Source organism: Carcharodon carcharias, chromosome 2 (assembly GCF_017639515.1).
Source record: "Carcharodon carcharias isolate sCarCar2 chromosome 2, sCarCar2.pri, whole genome shotgun sequence".
Taxonomy (NCBI): Eukaryota; Metazoa; Chordata; class Chondrichthyes; order Lamniformes; family Lamnidae; genus Carcharodon; species Carcharodon carcharias.
The window spans coordinates 208371195-208394192 of NC_054468.1; the positions used below are offsets into that span (position 1 = coordinate 208371195).

Consider the following 22998-nt stretch of genomic DNA (forward strand, 5'->3'; position numbering starts at 1 on the left):
TCCTTCCCCCTCCTGATTCACAATTATTTCTGGGATGTTATTTGTATCCTCTAGTGAAGACAGATGCAAGAATATCTGTTCAATTCATCTGCCATTTCCTTATTTTCCGTTATTAATTCCACATTCTCACTCTCTAGAGGACCAAAACTCACTCACCCTTTTCCTTTTTAAATACATGTAGAAACTCATACTATCTTGTTTTAATATATCCAGGTAGCTTTTTGTTGTACTCTAATTTCTCCCTTCTTGTTAATCTTCTAGTAATGTTTTGCTGTTTTTATATTCTATCCAATCTTCTGACCTGTCACTCATCTTTGTGGAATTATATGCTTTTTCTTTCAATTTGATTGTATCTTTAACTTCTTTAGTTAGCCACGGATGGTATGTCCTTCCCTTAGAGTATTTCTTTCTCACTGGAATGTGTCTTTTGAGTATTCAGAAATATCTCCTTAAATGTCTGCCACTGCATCTCCACTGACCTATGCCTTAACCTAATTTCCCAGTTAACTTTAGCCAGCTCTGTCTTCGTACCCTCATAATTATCCTTATTTAAGTTTAAAACAGTAGCCTTAGATCCACTCCTCTCTCCCTCAAACTCAATGTGAAATTCAATCACATTATGATCATTGCTAGGTGCACCTTCACTATGAGGTGATTAATTAACCCTGTCTCATTGCACATTACCAGATCTAGTTTTGCCTGTTCTCTGGTTGGTGCCAAAATGTGCTGCTCTAAGAAACTTTCCTGAAAACACAATGAACTCCTCATCTAGGCTACTTTTGCCAATCTGATTTGACCAATCTGTATGTAGATTAAAATCACCCATGATTATCACCATACCTTTCTCACAAGCCTCCATTATTTCTTCCGTATACCGGTCCTACAATGTGGTTACTGTTGGGGGTCCGTAAACTACTCCCACAAGTTACTCCTTACATTTACTATTTCTCATCTCTACCCAAACTGATCCTACATCTTGGTATCAAGAACTAAGTTAATCTCTCTCTACCAATATCATCCTCAATTAAGCAGAGCTACCCCTCCACCTTTTCCTAGCTTCCTGTCTTTCCTCCAGCCTCCATACAAAATCTTAAACTTTCCCTAACCTTGTTTCCATCCTGTCAGGAGTGGCTTGTAGCCACTTTGCTTCTATATTATTGTATGTTTTAGTATTCTTGCTATTGCTTGATATCTTCCTGCTGTATCCTATATAAACAGTACAAAGCATATACCTTAGAAAAAGACTTAATTTACAAAGTAATGGTGAAGATCAACAGACTACCTAGGGCATGAATTCTGAAAGAGGTATGGAAAATAGTTGAGAAAACTTAGAGATTTTGTATACTGAGGTCAAACATCTTTTCAAAAGTTGAGAAAAACATGCCCTCAGTTGATGTTCCGCCATCAATGGAATTTCTTGTGCTCTGTAATACCAAACTCTTATTTCTTTCTTTAATGGTGGAATGTCTACTTAACTATGCTTGAAACGTTGTCCATAACTTAGTTCTCTCAGTACTGGAGTTATCCTGATCAATCTTCTCTGAATTATTTCTAATGTGTCTGTATCCTTTATGTTTAATACATTGACCTAAACTGAACGCAATGCTCCAGCCCTTCATCATTGATCTGTATCTGTCATTTTCACATGTTCTGACTTGTAGTCCAATGCCCTCACATGCATCCTGGTGCTCAGTTGGTCTTATCAATAACTGACTTACACAGACAGATGTTCCATGCTATGATCAGCGATCACTCTCAATTTATTTTTCTTATCTCCTGCTGAAGGAGAACTACAAGAAAGAAAGACTTGCCCTTTTCATGACCACCAGTGTCTCAAAGTGCATTACAGCCAAAGAAGTACTTTTTGAAGCATAGTCATTTGTAAAGTAGGAAACATGGCAACCAGTTTGTGCACAGCAAGCTCCCACAAGCAAAATGTGATCATGACCAGATAATCTGTTTTTTGTGATGTTGATTGAGAGATAAGTATTGGCCAGGACACCAGGGATAGCTCTCTTGCTCCGATGGATGTGAAGAATCCATTCATTTTATATATCATAACCTAATATGGGATGCAAGTATTTTCTTTTTGATCATAATAAGTGTCTTACAGCATATATATTTTAGCCATCTCAATTTTGTGTGTGCAGGTCTAGAGTACAAAACTATTCGTAATTTACCACAAAATTGGCAACCTGATTCAATTCACAGAATTGCTGGATAAAAGTCACAATGCTCCAGAAGCGTGTGACATTCTGGAATTGAGGTTGATGTATGTTATTCTTACCATGTGATATGTGATGCCTGACCTCATGATGCTGATACCAGGAGACAGAGTGGAGAAAGCTTTTCTGTTTTCTATTATTGATAACCCAAAACTTAAGATAAAAATTAAACAGTTAATTACAAAATAGCCTAATGATTTAGTTCAATGTCAGTAAATGTGTGTATTTATTTTGTACCTATTGACAGAGGTGGATGCCACTTGCAGTGATTTCAACTTTGGAACATCTCTGCACATTGCAGCATCAAACCTCTGCTTGTCAGCAGTGAAATGTTTATTGGAACATGGAGCCAATCCTGTCTTTAGGGTAAGAAACTATAGTATCTTAAAATTAATGGATGCTGTCTTTAGAATAGCACTAATACCTAAATTAATTTGTAATAAAATAAGGAAATCTAAATACAAATAATTAGATTTAAAAATAAATTGATTGGCACACTTAGAGAGTAGGTGTTTGTGAAGCTTTTTTTTAAAGTATTAAATAGAACTGGAATGCCTTTGGTAACACAGTTCACTGCAATGGACTCTATAATCATCCTAATACCTCAAGCATGGTGCTTAGGAAAAGGAGCAGAGAAGTGATACTAATAAAACTGCCTAGAGTAGAGAAGTGAGAACCTTTTAGTCAGGGAAGCAAGGGAAACATCCTTTAATGTTATCTAAATGTCCTCTGTGGGGCAGTTATGTCAAATTATGGTAACTGGGAGAGCCATTTCTTATCCTTCTGTCATATATTTTACTGTTGGGTTATATGTCCTTCCATTAACATTATTCCATCAATTTTCTTCCTTCAGACATTAAATGCAATATTACTGTGGATGGAATGTTAAAATATTAAAGATGCCCTGACTTATTTATGCAAGTAGAAAGCTTCAGAAAAATTACTTCCTGTGGACTACTAATCAATTATTTTAATAAGTTCATTTGATTTTTATGATTCAAAGATATCTGCTTCCTTCCCCTTTTTTAATTAACTTCTAGTTTTATTTTTCTGTTTCCTGCATTTTTCTCTTCTCAAATGCTGCTGTTTAATATAAGATAATCATGCAAAATGAATTTATTAGAATTTGTATTTATTAAGTGATGAAAAATAAATGATACACTTGAGTAATTGGGAACTTTGTTCACAAATAAGAACAAGTTTACTCTTTGACTCTTTGTAGTCCTGTGTTGTATGAAGTTATCCACACTATGTAAGCTTTTTGTGAGTATAAATATAGCAATGATAATATGAAAATAATCAAGATTAATATTAGTAGAAACCTGAGAACTTATTAGATCATCTTTTACAGTTACTGTCTGAATACACTGAGCAATTCTAACCATTCTTCTCTTTCTCTATCCACCATTCTGATCAATATTGTAAGATTAGCCTAAGTTGAATTGAAAGTAACCTCTTTTGGCAATGTATATCTAACCTATTTCACTTAGAAGTTATTAATGGTGATCAGATTGAGGACACTATAATTTGCTGTATCTGGGTTGATTAAAAAAATGTGTGTTGCGGTAATATCTAACCCTCAAGTTATAATGAACAGGAACTGCCAAACCACATACTTTAAATGGAACTGTTTTGTCCTATTGATTTGTTATGGTCTGTAATATTCAGTTTCTATCCACCCTGGGACAAGTTGTTTCCCAGCTTTGGAAGCACAGTATAGAATAGTAGGTGTTTGGATACTGTGGGTACCAGGTACTTCTGGCAGAGACCTGGACTGCGTTTGTGTGACAGAAAGGCTTTGCACCACTGTCAGTATGCCTGAAAAGGTACTTTTATGTTGACAGAATGAAGTCGATAGCAGATGCATGGGTCTTCCACCTAGCTAGCACTCTAGTGTAAACTTACAGAGTCATCTGGAGATACAAAATGGACCTTTTTCAGTCTCCAATTACCTTTTAATGTTGACCTTTTTGGAGGAATGTAGCACCATTAAACATCAACAAAAAAGCAGAATGTGGAGGCTATGAATCTCTGAGCAATGCTCCAGTGAACTGCATATATCAAATAAAAAACTCTTTTATGCTTCTGTCTTGCTCCCAGGATATGCTTTAGCATCCTGATTTTTTTTTCATCCAACATATATTACTTGTTTCTAATTTTGGTAAGATGTTTTTTTAGGAGTGGCTTTCTTATTTCCTCCTGGCACCTTGCACCAGGTCTGCAATTTCAGTTGGTAATTGAATAGTTTTCTACAGTATAGGATGCTAGTGAACTTAGACTGTCTAACCTCCTTCAGTATTACAGCAACAGCAGGGGCAGAATTTTTAGCTCAGCATGCAGGTGTACACCTGACCCATTTGAGCGTAAAATAGCGCGTGGTGACATTGGGCGAGCGACCCAAAGTCATCCCGTGCTCACGCATGGTCAGCGAGCAGGCGCAAAAGTCAAAAGCATATCCGCCAACAATTAAGAGGGCAATTAAGCCCATTAAAGTTCCAATTGTCCCCGATATTTTTCATGGTCTGCCCAACCTTACAGTTGGCAGATGCGAATCTGTCAGGGAGACGTTGCATTTTCGATGAAACGTCATCCAAGGGCAGGTTGAGGTTTCTGTCATTAAATTTTAAAAATGTATGAACAGAATTTTCATCATATGTATGTTCATGTGACATAGTCTGATGTGTGGATATTTTGTTCTGGATTTTAAAATCTTTATTTATTGCTTTTAAATACTTCAGCTCCCTGAGGCAGCTCTCTGCCTTCAGGGAGCTTTCATTCCGTGCTCCTGTGCATCCACACTTACCTGTGCGCCCGCCCTCCTCCCCAGCCAATATGAAATCGCGATGGGGGGGGGGGGGGGGGCTGATCGCAGGTGGCAGTCCGTTTCTTGGCCGCTCCCAGGCCTGCCAATTGCGCTCACACGCCGATGTAAAAATCCTGCCCTAGGACGCAGTATTTTACGATTGCCTTGACTATCCAAGAGTGACTCCTACACAGTGGGGTACCTTCCCCCCAACACGATTGTAAAAGTTGGGGGTGAGCCCACCCCCACTTTGCCAGCTTGCCCTGCAGCCACTTAATCGCTATTGGAGCGTTAATTGCCCCAAGGTGGGCCTTGCGCCCCCATCTGGGGTAGAATCCCTACCTGCCAGCCTATCAAATGGCAGCAGCTCTCTGGTCCCAGTAGGATAGCATTCACTCCCCAACTGTGATTGTTGATGAAGCTGGGGGTAGGGCAGGCCACTGAATAGTTGGGGTCAGATTGACAGATTGGGTTAAGGGAACTGGCTGGAGTGGACAGGGCAGGAGGAAAGGGGAAACGGGGGCGTGGGAAGACCTCAGGGGTTGGGAGTCCTCCAATGGGCACAAGAGGGCCTGTAAAGGCAGGAGGTGGCCCATAAGTAGTCATGAATTAGCCCATTTGTGGGCAGGGTCTCCCAATGTCTCTCCTGTTCTGGGTAAAAATGCAGCAGGTATGGTGGCAGGAGGAATGGTGTCCAATTTTACTGTCTCCCACCCCCCCATCCAGGCCTGCCAATTTGCCCCTGGGGCCATAAAGTCCTGGCCACTGGGTGGGATTTAGAGGCGGAAGGAGGGATAGGTCAGATGTGCACAGGAAGTTGGGGTGATTGTGGGCAGGCAAGGTTACGTTAATTTAAAAAAAAGTATTTGTAATTTTGCTACCTTGCTAGATCATTGAAAATACAACAACACCTTGCATTTATATAGATCCTTAATCCTTAAGACAGTAAATTGGACACCATTCCTCCTGCCACCTGAAGGCGCTTCACAGAATTCTTTCAACAAAATTTGGCACTGAACAACATAAAGAGATGTTACTACAGGTAACCAAAAGCTTGGTCAAAAAGTTAGGTTTTAAGGAGCATTCCTAAGGAGGAAAGAGAGGTGGAGAGGCATTGTGTGGGAATTTCAGAGCCACAAGCCTAAACAGCTGAAGAGATGGCTATCAATGCTTGAATAGGGAGGTGCAAGAGGTCAGATTTGGAGGAGGGCAGAGATCTTGGAGGGTTGTATCACTGGAGGGGGTTACAGCAATAATAGGGTGGGGGGCATGAGTGATTTGAAAATGAGAATGAAAATTTTGCTTTATTAATGTAGGTTAGCAAAGACATGGGTGATGGGTGAATTGAACTTGGTGCATGTTTATGGAAGGTGGAAGGAGGGAGACTTGCCAGTATTGCAAGTACTGCAACAAGTTTAAATCCTTGAATTATATTTATTGTAAACATTTTAAAAACAGGCTATGGTGTCTATTCATCATTAATTTAGATGACTGTGTCACATTGACTTTGTTGATCTGAACCTGAATAATTTATGAATAGCTTATGAATAACATAGAGGCAAAGGGTATAGCCATGGCATTAAAAGAATACTTTACATTTGTTTTTATCAAGGAAGAAGATGCTACTTAGGCCGTGGTGAAGGAGATGGTAATTCAGACATTAGAAGGGTTTAAAATTAATAAGGAGGAGACATTGGGTAGGCTGTCTGTGCTTTGATAAGCCACCAGAACCGGATGAGATGCATCCAAAGATACTGAGGGAAGTGAGATTGAAATTGCAAAGGCACTGACCATCATTTTTCAGTCTTCCTTAGACTCGGGTGGTATCAGAGGACTGGAGAATTACAAAAATTTACAGCCTTGTTCAAAAAAGGGTATAAAGATAAGCCAGGTAACTACAGGTTACACAGGTTAAACTACAAGTTTAACTTCACTGATGGGAAACTTTCTGAAATGATAATCCAGGACAAAACTAATAGTCACATGGACAAATGTGGGTTAATTACAGAAAGCCAGGATGGATTTTTAAGGGAAAATTGTGTTTAACTAACTTGCTGGGGTTTGTTGAAGAGGTAACAGAGAGTGATGATGAGGGCAATGCTATTGATGGATTTATCCGTATCCATGTACATGGACTTCCAAAAGTCATTTGATATGGTGTCATACAACAGACTTGTGAGAAAAATTATAGCTCATGGGATGCAAAATTGACTGAGTGACAGGAAACAGAGTAGTGGCGAGTGGATGTGTTTCAGGCGGGAGGAAGGTTGTTTCCCAGGTGTCAGTGTTGGGACCCTTGCTTTTTCTGATATATATTAATGACCTAGACCTGGTGTACAAGGCACAGTTTCAAAATTCGCTAATGACATGGAACTTTGACGCATTGTGAACTGTGAGGAGGATAGCATGGAACTTCAAAAGGACATAGACAGGTTGGTGGAATGGATGGAGAGATGGCAGATGAAATTCAGTACGGAGAAATGTGAAGTGATTCATTTTAGTGGAAAGAACATGGAGAGACAATATAAAATAGAGGGTACCATTTTAAAGGGGATGCCAGAGCAGAGGAACCAGGGGGTTTATGTCCATAAGTCATTGAAAGTGGACAGGTTGAGAGAGCATTTAATAAAGCATACATACTCTAGGCTTTATTAGTAGGGGCATAGATTTCAAGAGCATGGAGGTTATGTTGAACTTGTGTAAGACACTAGTTTGTCCTCATCTGGAGTATTGCATCCAATTCTGAGTGCTGCACTTTAGGAAGGATGTGAAGGCATTGGAGAGAGTGCAGAAAAGATTCACAAGAATGGTTGCAGGGATGAGGAACTTCAGATATGAAGACAGTTTGGAGAAGTTGGGACTGTTTTACTTGGAGAAAAGAAGATAAGAGGAGAATTGATAGAGGTATTCAAAATCATGAAGGGTCTGAACAGAATAGATAGGGAGAAACTGTTCCCACTCAGGAAAGGATTGAGAACATGAGGTCACAGATTTGAAGTAATTGGCAAAAGAACCATAAGTGATATGAGTAAAAACTTTTTCATGCAGTGAGGGTTAAGGTCTGGAGTGCACTGCCTGGGAGTGTGGTGGAGGCAGCTTCAATTGAAGTATTCAAAAAGAAGCCAGACTGTTACCTGAAAAGGAAGAATGTGCAGGGTTACGGGGAAAAGATGGGAAAACGACATTAAGGGAATTGCTCATTTGATGAGCTGGTGCAGACACGATGGGCCACATGACCACCTTCTGCACTAACGATTTTGTGAACATCAGGAGATTTCGGAAATGTTTATCCTTCTGTCTTCAAGCTGTCTTTTTTTTGTGTTGCATCTAATCTTGTTGCAATTTCTTGAGGTATGCTTAGCAAAAAAAGTGATATGTTTTCGTAGCATAGATGAAAATTTCATTTAAGTCAGTTCAGAACTGTTAAAATATTCAGAGTATTATAATACTGTAATACTAGGTTCTTGTCACAAGGGGTCGTCAATAAGCTGCGGGGAAATAGCAAAGCACTTAATAGTACCAGAAAATATATAGGATTTCATTTTCTTTACATTCCAAGACCATGATGTTTTCTGTAGATCCTCCCTTTTTCATACCTGCCCCTCTGTAAGAAAAAGCAGGTCCCAGTCTGGAGTATTACCACAATGATAAAAACCCTAATGCCTCTTCCGTTTTTTTTTTGATTTCTTGAGTCATATGTGGGTAAAATTGAATGGGCTCAATTCTTGTATGCAGCGTGGTGTAGTGAATGGGCAGTGTGTAAGGTTTCAATTCTATCTACTTGGAGCAGTTGACATGGGTCTATGGGCAGAATTTTTTGTCCCCAGGGCGGGCATGTGCCCAACCCAAACGGGAGTGAAATAGTGCGCGATGACATTGGGCAAACGTTCCAACATCATCATGCATTCTTGTGATCTCTTGGTTGCGTGAGAGAGTGGGAAGTGCGCCCGCCGACAATTAAGAGTTGGGATGAGGTTTCCAGTGCTTACTAGAAAAACAATTAAAAAATTTCATATCCTTTTCACATGTCCCTGTTCATGTGACTGAGTCACATGTGGGGACATGTTTATCTCATATATTAAAAGTTTATTTTTGTATTTAAAATCCTTCAACTCCCTGAGGCAGCTCTGTGCCTTCAGGGAATTGTCAGTGTGTGCTCCCCTCCCACCCCTGCCCTGGCAGCACTGAGGCTTTCAGCACGCATAACAACCAGCCAGTGTGAAAGTGTGGCCGGAGCCCAATCGCGGGTGATGGTCAGTTTCCTGGCCGCTCCCAGGTTCGCCTGCTGCACCCGCCCAACGAGGGAAAAATGCTACCCTGTGTCATTTTTGTGGATGGGCTTAATTTAAATACAGTCGCCAGCTTCCAGCACTAATCATGCTCCCTATTGACAGTTTGGCAATTGGAAGGGTGAGAAATCTGGTAGACCAACTTCTACTTTAAGGTAGCCTGAAGTGCATGGGGAGAAGGTGAATAGAAGACTTTGATTTCCTGGAATAGTGGACAGCATGCCTTCAATTAAGGATTGCAGATTTTCTGATGCAGCACAGTTAATAGAGGACCTCAGAGGCAGAAAGGAGGTTTACCTCCCCTTTGATGAGGACACCCTGGGAACACCCAGACAAATTTCTCAACAGCAATGGAGAGATGCAGCAGAACAATTAAATGTGACAACTGTTGTTCCCAGGACCTGTCTGCAGTGCAGGAAAAACAGGACGCAGACTATTTTATTTCCACTCTTTCAGGACATGCTGATGCACAAAAACTAAAGTACATGGTATGGTGGGTAACACATTAGCATGGATAGAAGATTGGCTGGCTGGCAGAAAGCAGAGAGTATGCATAAATGGGTCTTTTTCTGATTGGCAGGATGTGACGAGTGGCATCCCACGGGGGTCTGTACTGGGGCCTCAACTTTTTATGATTTACATCAATGACTTAGATGAGAGGAGTGAAGACATGGTAGCTAAATTTGCAACTGACACAAAGATAGGTAGGAAAGTATTTTGTGAAGAGGACATGAGAAGGTTGCAGATGGATATAGATAGGTTGAGTGAGTGGGCAAAGACCTGGCAAATGGAGTTTAATGTCGGAAAATGTGAAGTTGTTTACTTTGGCAGGAAAAACAAAAAAGCAGAGTACTACTTAAATGGAGAATGGCTGCATAATTCTGAAGTGCAGAGGGATCTAATCATAAAAAGTTAGTATGCAGCAACAGCAGGTAATTAAGCAGGCTAAGGGAATGCTATTCTTTATTATGAGAGGGATTGAACATAAACGTAAGGACGTTCTGCTTCGGTTATACAGGGCGTTGGTGAGATTGCACCTCGAATGCTGTACGCAGTTTTGGTCTTATTTAAGGAAGGATGTAAATACATTGGAGGCGGTTCAAAGGAGGGTTACTAGATTGATACCTGGAATGAGTGAGTTGTCTTATGAGGAAAGGTTGGACAGACTGGACTTGTTTCCACTGGAGTTTAGAAGAGTGAGGGGTGATTTGATTGAAGTATACAAAATCCTGAATAGCCTTGACAAAAGGATGTCGAGAGGATGTTTCCTCTTATGCTTGAGTCCAGAACTTGGGGACAGTGTTTTTAAATTAGGTGTTGCCCTTTTAGGACAGAGATGAGGAGAAAATTTTTCTCTCAGAAGATTGTAGGATTTTGGAATTCTCTGCCACAGAAGGTGGTGCAGGCAGGGTCACTGAATATTTTTAAGGCAGAGATAGATTCTTGTTAGGCAAGGGAATCAAAGGTTATTGGGGTTAGATGGGAATGTGGAAATTAAAACACAAGAAGATCAGCCATGCTCTTATTGAATGGTGGGGCAGGCTCGAGGGGCCGAATGGTCGTCTCCTGTTCCTATCTCTTATGTTCTAAAAGAAGGGAGAATATGAGCAGTGATTCACTGGAGTTGTTTTCTGTTTAGAAGCAGGATGGGAGATAATTATGTTAGAGGCCAGGGACAGCTGATGTTTAGTCATCTTCCCTTACTTTTCTTTTTCAATAAACATTCATTTACACACACAGCATAACAACCTGGTATTGCATTGCATTGTCACTCATCTACTACTACTTACCCTTATTTACCTTTGTCATTTTTCCATTTCTTGAGCTTTGTCAGGCATCTTGGGACTTGCAAGCACATGGATTGAGGGGAGTCTATTCTTGAAAATGTACTGTCACTTGTCTTTCCAAACACCTGCGCAGAAATTGGCATGACATGTGTTGTGTTGTGGATATTAATTTAGAGAGGTCGACAATGGACGATTCAGAAAGCATATGTGAGTAGGAACAGACAAAGTAAAAAGACTAACCTATGAAACAGCTCACCAGAGATCCAGCTTGTATTTTTGCTCTGTTGAAAAGGAAAGAGATGGGCAGAATTTTTGTGTCAGCGAGCAGGGGTGGGGCCCGCTCACCAATGCATAAAATGGCGTGCGATGATGTCGGGCGTGTGTCCCGTTGTCATCATGATATTTCGTTTGGCGGGTGTGCGCTGGAGTTGGCTGCCCACCTGCCGAAATGTCAGCAGCCAATAAAGGCCATTAAGAAATCAATTAAAGCAGTTAAGAATGTTGCCTGTTCAACCTCAAGGTTGGCGGGCAGGCGAAGAGCCCAGGTGGCCTCTGCATTTTTCATGGATCCTCATCCATGGGCAGGATGAGGTTTCATGAAGCGTTAAGAAATTTAATAAAAATTTAAAAACAAATTCATTGACATGTCCCAGCTCATGTGACACCGTCACATGAGGGGACATGTTTTAAAATTTTTACATTTCTTTATTTACATGTTTAAAACTTAAACTAATCTCCCTGAGGCAGATTTCAGTGCTTCTGGGCGGGCCTCAATTGGCCTGTCCTCGCAAAATGGAGGCGCGGACCTGATCGGGGGTGCTGATCAGGTTTGCACCCTCCCCCCCCGCTTCCCCCACCGCACAACCCCCCTGACAGGGGGAAAATTCTCCCCATGCAGATCTTAGGGTCCCAGCATTAACAATCATAGGCTACCTACTAAAGAATTTCCACTGTGAAGAACTTAAGATATAGGACTAGGCCCTACCACCCCTCGAGCCTGCTCTGCCATTCAATATGATCATAGCTGATCTGGTCTTGGCCTTAACTCTACTTTTCTGTCTATTCCCATAACCCTTAACTCCCCTATAGTTCAAAAAAATCTATCTCAGTCTTGAATATATTCAGAGCCTCCACAGCTCTTTGCGGTAGACAATTCCAAAGATTCATGACCCACTAAGAGAAGAAATTCCTCATCTCTGTCTTAAATAGGTAACCCCTTAATCTGAAATGATGCCCCATGGTTCTAGATTCCCCCACAAGGGAAAACATCCTCTCAGCTTGAAGGTAGGATGTAATTTTAAAAAAGTTTTACACTAGTATGCATTCTTGGCATGCAAATGTTTTACAAATATGAATCTGCCACAGGCTGACGTGAGGCTTGACATGCCACAAACACGCCGCTGACTTTATCTCTGGATCCTAGAGATAAATCGAGATTTTGAAACCTGCCTAATTAAGTCAGCTGCATGCCACGATTCCCGCTCTTGCAGTCTCCATAAAACTACCCCCCCCATCCTATTGAGTTTTTATTTATTCATTCACGGGATGTGGGCATCACTGTCTAGGCTAGCATTTATTGCCCATCCCAAATTGCTCTTGAGAATATGGTGGTGAGCCATCTTCTTGAACCACTGCAGTCCATGTGGTGTAGGAATACTGACGGTGCTGTGGGGAAGGAAGTTCCTGGATTTTGACCCAGTGACAGTGAAGGAATGGCAATATAATTCCAGGTCTGTATGTTGCATGGTTTGGGGAGGAGCTTACAGGTAGTGGTGTTACCATGCATTTGCTGCCTTTGTCCTCCTAGGTGGTTGATATCATGTTGTTGAAGGAGCATTGATCTGTTGCTGCAGTACTTCTATGTGGTACACTCTGCTGCCATCAAACGGCTGCTATGTCCAGGGTGATGTTGAGCTTCTTGAGTGCTGTTGGAGCTGCATTCATCCAGGGAACGGAGAGTATTCCATCACACTCCTGACTTGTGCCTTGAGAACAGATCTGGGGAGTCAGGAGGTGAGACGCACAATTCCTAGCCTCTGACCTGCTCTTGAGCCACAATATTTATATGGCCCGCCCAGTTCAGGTTTTATTCAATGGTAACTCCCAGAATGGAGGGGATTCAACAATGGGAATGCCATTGAATGTCAAGGGGAGATGGTTAGATTCTATCTTCCTGGAGATGATCATTGCCTGGCACTTGTTGGTGCTAGTATTACTTGCCGCTTAGCTGCCCAAGCCTGAATGTTGTTTGGGGCTTGCTGCATATGGACCCGGACTGTTTCAGTATCTGGGTAGTCACGAATGATGCTAAACATTGTGCAATCATCAGCTGACATTCTCATTTCTGACCATATGATGGATGGAAGGTCATTGATGAAGTAGCTGAAGATGGCTGGGCCTAGAACACTACCCTGAGGAACTCATGGGACTGAGATGATTGACCTCTAATAACCACAACCATCTTCCTTTGCGCCAGGTATGACTCCAACCAGTGGACAATTTTCCTGCTGATTCCAGTTGACTCCAGTTTTGCTAGGGCTCCTTGTTGCCACACTCGGTCAAATGCTGCCTTTATGTCAAGGTCAGTTACTCTCGCCTCATCTCTTGGGTTCAGCTCTCTTGTCCATGTTTGGTCAAGGCTGTTATGAGGTCAGGAGCTGAATGGCAAGTGTCAGTGAGGTAGTTATTGCTGAGTAAGTGCCATTTGATAGCACCGTTGACAACACCTTCTTTCACTTTGCTGATGAAATATTAATTGGCCAGGTTGGATTATCCCTGTTTTTTCTGGACAGGACATGCCGGGGCAATTCTAGTCTTGTAGCTGTACTGGAACAGCTTGGCTAGGGATGTGGCTAGTTCTGGAGCACAAGTCTACTGCTGGAATGTTGTCAGGGCCCCAAGCCTTTACAATATCTAGTGCTTTCAGCACTTTCTTGATATCACATGGCGTGAATTGAATGGGTTGAAGACTGGCATCTGTGAAACTGGGGACCTGGGGAGGAGGCCAAAATGGACTCCCCACCTGGCACTTCTGGCTGAAGATGGTTGCAAATGCTTCAACCTTATCTTTTGCACTGTTGTGCTGGGTTCCCCCGTCATTGAGGATAAGAATATTTGTGGAGCCTCATCCTCCAGTTAGTTGTTTAATTGTCCTCTATCATTCACGACTGCATGTGGCAAGACTGCAGAGCTTAAATCTGATTCGTTGGTTATGAAATTGCTCAGCTCTGGCTATTGGATGCTGATTTCACTGTTTGACATGCAAACAGTCCTGCACTGCATGTTGATACCTCATTTTTAGGAATGCCTGGTGCTGCTCCTGGCATGCTCTCCTGCACTCTTCCTTTAACCAGGGTAGATCCCCTTGCTCGATACTGATGATGGAGTTTTTTTCTTAATTGGTTCATGGGATGTGGGCGCTGCTGGCTGGGCCAGCATTTATTGCCCATCCCTAATTGTTCAATAAATGGATATCCATTTACCGAATCAGGCAGCAGAAGATATTTTGTGAATCACAATTGATTTATTGTTAAGCTATAGTTCAGAACAAATACCAATTTCAACTCCTCCCTTCTGCAACCTCTCCCTGTCCAGAAGCTACAGGGGAAAATCCCAGCTCTTAAGTACAGCCTTCAATGAACGACATCTGCTTTCAATTCACTTTGAAGCTTGTCCTGGTTTACTCTTAAAGAGACCTGCATTTTTAAAGTTGTCACTAATTTCCCTTGAGAAGGTGGTGGTATGCTGCCTTCTTGAACTACTGCTCTCCATGTAGTGTAGGTATGCCCACAGTGCTTTTAGGGAGGGAGTTCCAGAATTTTAACCAAGCAACAGTGAAGGAACAGTGATATATTTCCAGTCAGGATAGTGTGTGGCTTGGATGGGAACTTCAGGTGGTAGTGATCCCGTGCATCTGCTGCTCTTGTCCTTTTAGATAGTAGCCATTGTGGGTTTGGAAGATGGGTAGATTTTCTCTTCCTGGAGATGATCATTGTCTGGCACTTGTGTGACGCTAGTGTTACTAAGGTGCCTTGGTGACTACCTGTGCTGCATCTTGTAGATGGTACACTCTGCTGTCACCTTGCGCTGTGATGGAGGGAGTGAAGGTTTGTGGATGGGGTGCCAATCAAGCAAGCTGTTTTGTCCTGGATGGTGTCAAGCTTCTTGAGTGTTATTGGAGCTGCACTCATCCAGGTAAATGGAGAGTATTCCTTGCCTGGCAGATGGTGGAACACTTTAGAGAGTCAGGAGGTGAGTTGCTTGCCATTGGATTCCTAGCCCCTGACCTGTCCTTGTGGTCACACTATTTATATGGCTAGTCAAGTTCAGTTTCTGGTTAATGTTAACACCCAGGATGTTGGTAGTGGGGGATTCAGCGATGGTAAAGCCAATGCATGTCAAGGGGCGATGGTTATAATCTCTCTTGTTGAAGCTGGTCATTGCCTGGTTCTTGTGTGGCATGAACTCTACTTGCCACTTGTCAGCCCGAGCCTGCTTATCATCCAGGCCTTGCTGCATTTGGACATGGACTGCTTCAGTATCTGAGGAGTTGCTAATGGTGCTGAACATTGTGCAATCATCAGCGAACATCGCCACTTCTGACTTTATAATGAAAGGAAGGTCATTGATGAAGCAGCTAAACCCTTCAGCCTGAGGGATTGGACCTAGGACACCACCCTGAGGAACACCTGCAGTGATGTCCTAGAACTGAGATGATTGACCTCCAACAACCACAATCATCTTCCTTTGTGCTGGTATGACTCCAACCAGTGGGGAGTTTTCCCCCTGATTCCCATTGACTCCAGTTTTTCTAGGACTCCTTGATGCCATACTCGGTCAAATGTTACCTTGGTGTCAAGGGCAGTTACTCTCGCCTCATCTCTGGAGTTCAACTCTTTTGTCCATGTTTGGACCAAAGCTGTAATGAGGTCAGGAGCTGACTGATCCTGGCAGAACCCAAACTGAGTGTCAGTGAGCAGGTTATTGCTAAGCAAGTGTCACTTGATAGCACTGTTGATAATCCTTTCCATCACTTTACTGATGATCTTGAGTAGACTGATGGGGCAGTAATTTGCTGGGTTGGATTTGTCTTGCTCTTTGTATACAGAGCATACCTGGGCACCTTTCCACAATGTTGGGTAGATGCCAGTGGTGTTGCTGAACTGGAAGAGCTTGGCGAGGGGTGTTGAAAATTCTGGAGCACAAGCCTTCAGTGTTATTGCCGGAATATTGTCAGGGCCCATAGCCTTTGCAGTATCCACTGCCTTCAGCCGTTTCTTGATATCACATGGAGTGAATTAATTTGGCTGAAGAAGGGCATCTGTGATGCTGGGGACCTCCCGAGGAGGCCAAAATGGATCATTCACTCCGCACTTCTGGCTGAAGATTGTTGCAAATGCTTCAGCCTGAGGGATTTGAGGTTACAGATTGTTGTTGAATACAATTCTGCTGCTTCTGATGGCACACTGCACTTCATGGATGCCTAGGTTTGAGTTGCTAGCTCTATTTGAAATCTATCCCATGTAGCACAGTGGTAGAACATGATGGAGGGTATCTTCAATGTGAAGACGGGACTTTGTCTCCACAAGAACCTTGCAGTGGTCACTCCTCCCAATACTGTCATGGACAGATGCATCTGTAACAGGTAGATTAGTGAGGACACGATCAAATAGGTTTTTCCCACTTGTTGGTTCCTTCACCACCTGCCACAGGCTTCTCTAGCAGCAGTGTTTTTCTGGACTCACCAAGTTCAGCTGGTAGTAGTAATACAACGCCACATTCTGTGCCTTTGCCACCTCAGTGCTTCTTCCAAGTGGCGTTGAACATGGAGAAGTATTGATTCATGGTATGCAAATGAATGGTATATTGTTTTGCACCTCCACAAGCCATGTTGGCCACTCTGCCTCTGACACACTATCCATTTTATCTTATGAACTCAGCCTAATGCTGGGAAACTGAGATTTCTGCTCCCACCAATTAAGTCCCCTGCGTGCCACATTTCCCGCTCTTACAGGCCCTATTAAACACCGCCCTGTCTGTCCTCCACGAAAGTTGCTTTCCCATCTATCTTTGTATCATCAGCAAATTTAGCTGCAATATACTTGACCCCTTCATTTGTGTCATTAATATAGATTGTAAATAGTTGAAATGCAACTAGTAGCACCCCACCAGTTACAGATTTTGCATGAAAATGACCCATCTATCCCAACTCTCTGTTTTCTGTTAACCAATTCTTTGTCCACACTAATATATTACTCCCAACACCATGAACTCTTACATAATAAAAGTAAAATACTGCAGATGCTGGAAAACTGAAATGAAAACAGAAAATGCTGCAAAAACTCAGCAGATCTGGCAGCGTCTATGGAGAGAGAAACAAAGTTAACATTTCGAATCTAATATAACTTTTATGTTGTGCAGTGACCTTTCATGTGGCACCTAATTGAAGGCCTTTTAGAAATCCAAATACATGACACCTGCTTGTTCCTCTTTATCCATCTTGCTTGTTACACCATCAAATAACTAACGAAATGGTCAAACACAATTTCCCTTTCACAAACCGTGTTGACTCTGCTTAATTGTATTAATGATTTTCTACATGTTCGACTACTACTTCCTTAATAATGAATTCCAGCATTTTCCCCCTGACAGATATTAGGCTAACTGGCTCAGAGTTTCCCGTTTTCTATCTCCCTTACTCCTTGAGTAGAATTTTCCAAACCGCTGGGACCTTGACAGAATCTCGAGAATTTTGGAAGATTACAGCCACTATCTCTGCAGCTACTTCTTTTAAGAAGCTAGGGTGCAAGCCACTGGATTCAGGGAACTTGTCAGCCTTTAGTCCCATCAGTTTTTCTTGTACTTTTTCTCTAGCGATAATTGTTTTAAGTTTATTCACCTGTTATAGGGATGCTTCTAGTGTCTTCTACAGTGAAGATAAATACAAAATATTCCTTCAATTGTCTGTGCCATTTCCTTGGTTCCCATTATTAACTCTGCAGTCTAATTCTTTAAAGGTCCAACATTTACTTTAGCTACCCTTCCTTTTTTATACACTTGTAGAAGCTCTTACTGTCAGTTTTTGTATCTCTCATTAGTTTTCTTTCAATAATCAATTTTCTCCCTCTTTATTTTTTAATTCATCATCCGTTGCTGTTTTCTAAAATGTTCTCAATCTTCTGGCCTACCACTAATTTTCACTACATCGTAAGCCCTTTCTTTCAATTTGATACCATGTAACTTCTTGGTTAGCCATGGATAGTTTATCCTCCTTGCAGCATGGTGGAGAAGGCCACTGCTGCTTGCATGGGTTCTGACTCATGTCATCGACACATTGCAGTCAAGCAAAGAGCATGTGATTAACTCAGTGGGCAGTACAATTGGGCCCTTTCTGCAAGAGTCTGTAGAACTAGTAGTGTATGTCAGAGATGCTCATATTAAGGCCACACAGGTTCTGGGCTTAACCACCTTCTCTGTCCTGGAAAGACTCAAGCTCCCATAAGTCACCAACTATGAGCATTTCAACAGAATTTAACTAAGCCACATCAACTTTCCACCTCCAATGCTTAAGGCAGATAGAAACCACCCCGTAGGACCATTGAAGTAGGTAGGTGGGAGCTTCAGACAGGTCCAAAGGGCTCACACCGGAGTAATAATTAATATTGGGTATTTGTATGCCTGTAAAATTACAATTCCTTTTGAAATCTTTGTGCTTGTAGGTTGGAAGGACTGGGAGAGATATTGGACAAGACTGCTAATCCATGGGAGCAGGGAATTGTTCAGCTTAAGTACTTTTGAATAAGCTGTTGCTGAACAGCTCTGGTTACAGGAAAAACTGAAGCCCCCTCTGTCATGATGCTCCTGTAACTCATCATGAGGCTGACAGCCCTCATTAAGTGGTGACTTCATGTGTTGTTCCTGTTGCAGAGCAAAGTTATGTAGCACACAGCAAACACCATTATGATACAGAATGTTCTTTGTGGCGTGTATTACAGAAAGTGCCAGATCTATCCAAGCAGTAGATTCAGGATATGAGTGGCCTGCTTGATGAGAGTTCTACTTGACCCTTGGATCCTATAATAATTTGGCCACTGAGCATGGGCTCCTGAGGGAGCCACAGGCCAGGTAGACTGGGGGAATAGCCCTTTTCCCCAAGGAACCAGCCTCTCAGTTGCTTTGCTGGGGCAAAGAGTTGGACAAGTAGACATAGGGAGGAATTTTCTGTGCTCGTTGGCACCGTGCGTCATGGCAGGCATGAGTGGATAATATGGTGGGAAGGCCAAAATTTGTTTTCACAACATCATGAACCAGTTTGCGATTGTCCACTCCGCCCATCAATGGCAGGCCACCTTTCCCGCCACCTAACATTTGGAACTTCATCTTAATATATCTGCATAGCATTACAAGCCCTGCTCTCTGGAATCAACCGGATCACCCAGGCATGTTGGATGCTTCACAACTGAACATAAATGTCATGGACCTGGCGAACTGCACTTCACTTGGGACTTTGAGGCTTGTTTGCCTACCTTGCTTCAGGCAACACTCGTGATCACCAGCGCCAGGCTTCACAGGCAGTACCACATCACTTTTAGGGGGGCTCATGGACAGGACTCTACATATGAGACCAGCTGTAAGGCGGGGGTGGCTTTTCAATGGCTGCAGGGCTATTGTTTGCTTGGGGGAAAGGGGAGAAGTGACCTCAGGCAAGGGAAGAGGCTGCAGGACTAGGGTATTACTGTAGAGGGGTATCCCAGGGTATGTGTGGGGGACACATGTTGATCTGTGCAACTGGCCTTGAGAGGGTGAGGACTGAGGAGGCAGTCTCCAGAGGAGATGAGGCCAGATGGAGATGTGAGGTTGTGTGAGAGAGTGAGTGGTGATATCCCTTGAGCTGGCAGTGAGTGAGATGCCAGTTAATTTGTGATGGACTTGTGAGTGTGTGAGTTTGAAGTGATGAGATGGTTGCCTTACCCTGTTGGCATGCATGAGATTATTCATCCTCTTTCTGCACTGGATGGTAAACCTCTTGTGTGCAATGTTGGCACTGACCACCACTGCCACCACCTCCCAAGCCAGAGTGGTGACACTGATGGGCCTCCTGCAGCCAGAGTGGGAGTAGAGGGCATCATGGTGGGCTCCAACAATGTCCAGAAGGCATCCCAGGGATGCGTCACTGAATCAGGGTGGGTTGCAGCTTTCTTGCCTTTCAGGGCCAAGTCTTCTATGCAGCAGTCCTGGGCTGGAAGCAATGAGAGGTATCCATGCAGCTGCACTTTAAACATGGTGCCTGGCATGAGGAAGTGGCGAGGTGATGGCATGGTGGGCGAATCAGAAGCTGCCTGCCAGCAAAGCAGCGTGATTCCTGGGAATGCATGATCAGTGAGGTGAAACTGGGACAATACTGCACTTAATGTATTAATCTGGGATGATTCTGTACGTAGACTTGAAAGATGATGTGTTAGTGATTCCACACCAGTTGTGCGTTAATGAAATGGAAGCTTATGCAATTCATGAAGACATTGAGGTCATTTCAAGGAGCCAGCAGGGAGGCATGGATGTAGTCAGTGAGGTTCTAGACTTGAGGGAAGGCAGCAGTCTCTGTGAACCTCAAACCTTATCTTTGTAACTCTTTCGAGTACAAACACGTTTCCGTCTGTTTCAGATGAAGTTACATTGTGGCAAACATTGTTTCATAGTTTGCCATTGTGAGATTTGAACTCTTGATCTTAGGGTTACAAACCCAGCACCATAACCACTTGGCTATTTAGGCCAAGCGTAAAGTAACTCTTTCGAGGACAAACCCGTTTCCATCTGTTTCAGATGAAATCACATTGTTTCATAGTTTGCCATGGTGAGATTTGAACTCCTGATCTTGGGGTTACAAACCCAGTACCATAACCACTTGGCTATTTAGGCCAAGCTAACCTCAAACTTTATAGTTTTTGCCAGTGTGAGATTTGAACTCTTGATACTCTTTTGAGTAAACCTGTTTCCATCTGTTTCAGATGAAGTTACATTGTTTCATAGTTTGCCATTGTGAGATTTGAACTCTTGATCTTGGGGTTACAAACCCAGTACCATAACCACTTGGCTATTTAAGCCAAGCATAAGATTGTAACTCTTTCGAGTACAAACACGTTTCCATCTGTTTTAGATGAAGTTACATTGTTTCATAGTTTGCCATTGTGAGATTTGAACTCTTGATCTTGGGGTTACAAACCCAATACCATAACCACTTGGCTATTTAGGCCAAGCTAACCTCAAACTTTATGTTTACATGTTTCCATCTGTCATTTCAGATGAAGTTACATTGTTCCATAGTTTGCCATTGTGAGATTTGAACTCTTGATCTTGAGGTTACAAACCCAGTACCATAACCACTTGGCTATTTAGGCCAAGCAAAACACATTTCCATCTGTTTCAGATGAAGTTACATTGTTCGCCATTGTGAGATTTGAACTCTTGATCTTAGGGTTACAAACCCAGTACCATAACCACTTGGCTATTTAGGCCAAGCCTAAAGCCTACTGCACCTGGTATTCCCAGGCAGTCTCCCATCCAAATACTAACCAGGCCTGAGTCTGCTTTGCTTCCGAAATCAGACGAGATCGGGCGTTTTCAGACTAGTATGGCCGTAGGCTTCCCAGTGTGTTCCAATCCGGAATGCGCTAGCTGAAAGGATGATACTCTTTCGAGTACAAACCTGTTTCCATCTGTTTCAGATGAAGTCACATTGTTCCATAGTTTGCCATTGTGAGATTTGAACTCTTGATCTTGGGGTTACAAACCCAGTACCATAACCACTTGGCTATTTAAGCCAAGCATAAGATTGTAACTCTTTCGAGTACAAACACGTTTCCATCTGTTTTAGATGAAGTTACATTGTTTCATAGTTTGCCATTGTGAGATTTGAACTCTTGATCTTGGGGTTACAAACCCAATACCATAACCACTTGGCTATTTAGGCCAAGCTAACCTCAAACTTTATATTGCTGCTTCCAGAAGCCTGGGATAATTGATTGAAATGTTTACAATAACAACAGGCATTAGTCAGCTGTTTAATGCAACCATGAACTGCAGACTGATTGATGTTACTGATAACCTTTGTAGGAGCTTAGAAGGAAACAGAGTTTCAAGGCTGTACTGACATCGACTGCAATAGGCAGTGCTGTACTAGCTGGAGTACATTGTTGCATGTCTAGTTGAAGGAATTAACATAACTTTGTGATAGCCTCGCTAGAGAAGTGAAGCTTGCTTATGCACTCCTTCTCAAGGAACCGCAGGTCTGTTAACCTGATCCTATATACTCGATTGGCTAAGGGTTTCTGGGAGCATGCCTAATTCAATTTGCCCCCCCTGCAGCTGAGTCCTGTTTGGGAATTCTTCTGTTGTTGCTGTCTCTCCTGCTCTTACCAGATGCACCCCACCCCGCAAAGGAAAATACATTGCCTCTTAAGATTTCAGAGGGGGCAAAATTCAATAGCTTATATAGAGAATGCTGATTGTTGATAGGAAGGAGTAAAATCAGCGTTAAATAAATAATCAGATAATCTTTAAGACCATGTTTAGCAAATCTACCCATGTGGATTCTCAGCTTTAGTTTAAATGTGCAAATGGTTTCCATTTTTATTTGTATGATTGAAATTTAATTCTTTGCATTCTTTCATTCTTTCTTTAATTCTTGAAGCAAAACTGACAGAAGAGAAGTTTTATAAAATGAAACGAGATTGCTGTCAATCACTCTCCATTATTTATACAAGCCCAATTCCAATTGCTGACCAAATTAAATGTTAATGCTGTTTCATGCTCAGTCAAATTTTTGCAGTGGCTGTGGAGAAAACCTGGTTGGATCATATTTTCTCATCATTCTTTCAGATGGGATAGTATCTATTCAC

At 42.4% G+C, this 22998-nt stretch overlaps 1 protein-coding gene and 1 non-coding gene across 7 annotated transcripts in view; one reads left to right on the forward strand and one right to left on the reverse strand.

The window, feature by feature from the left end:
• Nucleotides 1-22998, forward strand: part of LOC121289819 (CAP-Gly domain-containing linker protein 4-like) — a 362767-nt gene that overhangs the window by 117726 nt on the left and 222043 nt on the right. For all 6 annotated transcript variants that reach the window (XM_041209695.1, XM_041209713.1, XM_041209721.1 and 3 more), the window contains one exon: nt 2473-2591. In XM_041209695.1, the coding sequence (XP_041065629.1) occupies nt 2473-2591 (119 nt within the window). The remainder of the gene's footprint in view (nt 1-2472; nt 2592-22998) is intronic.
• LOC121275466 lies at nt 21625-21743 on the reverse strand. The gene has a single exon (XR_005942442.1). It is a non-coding gene; the product is annotated as a 5S ribosomal RNA (ribosomal RNA).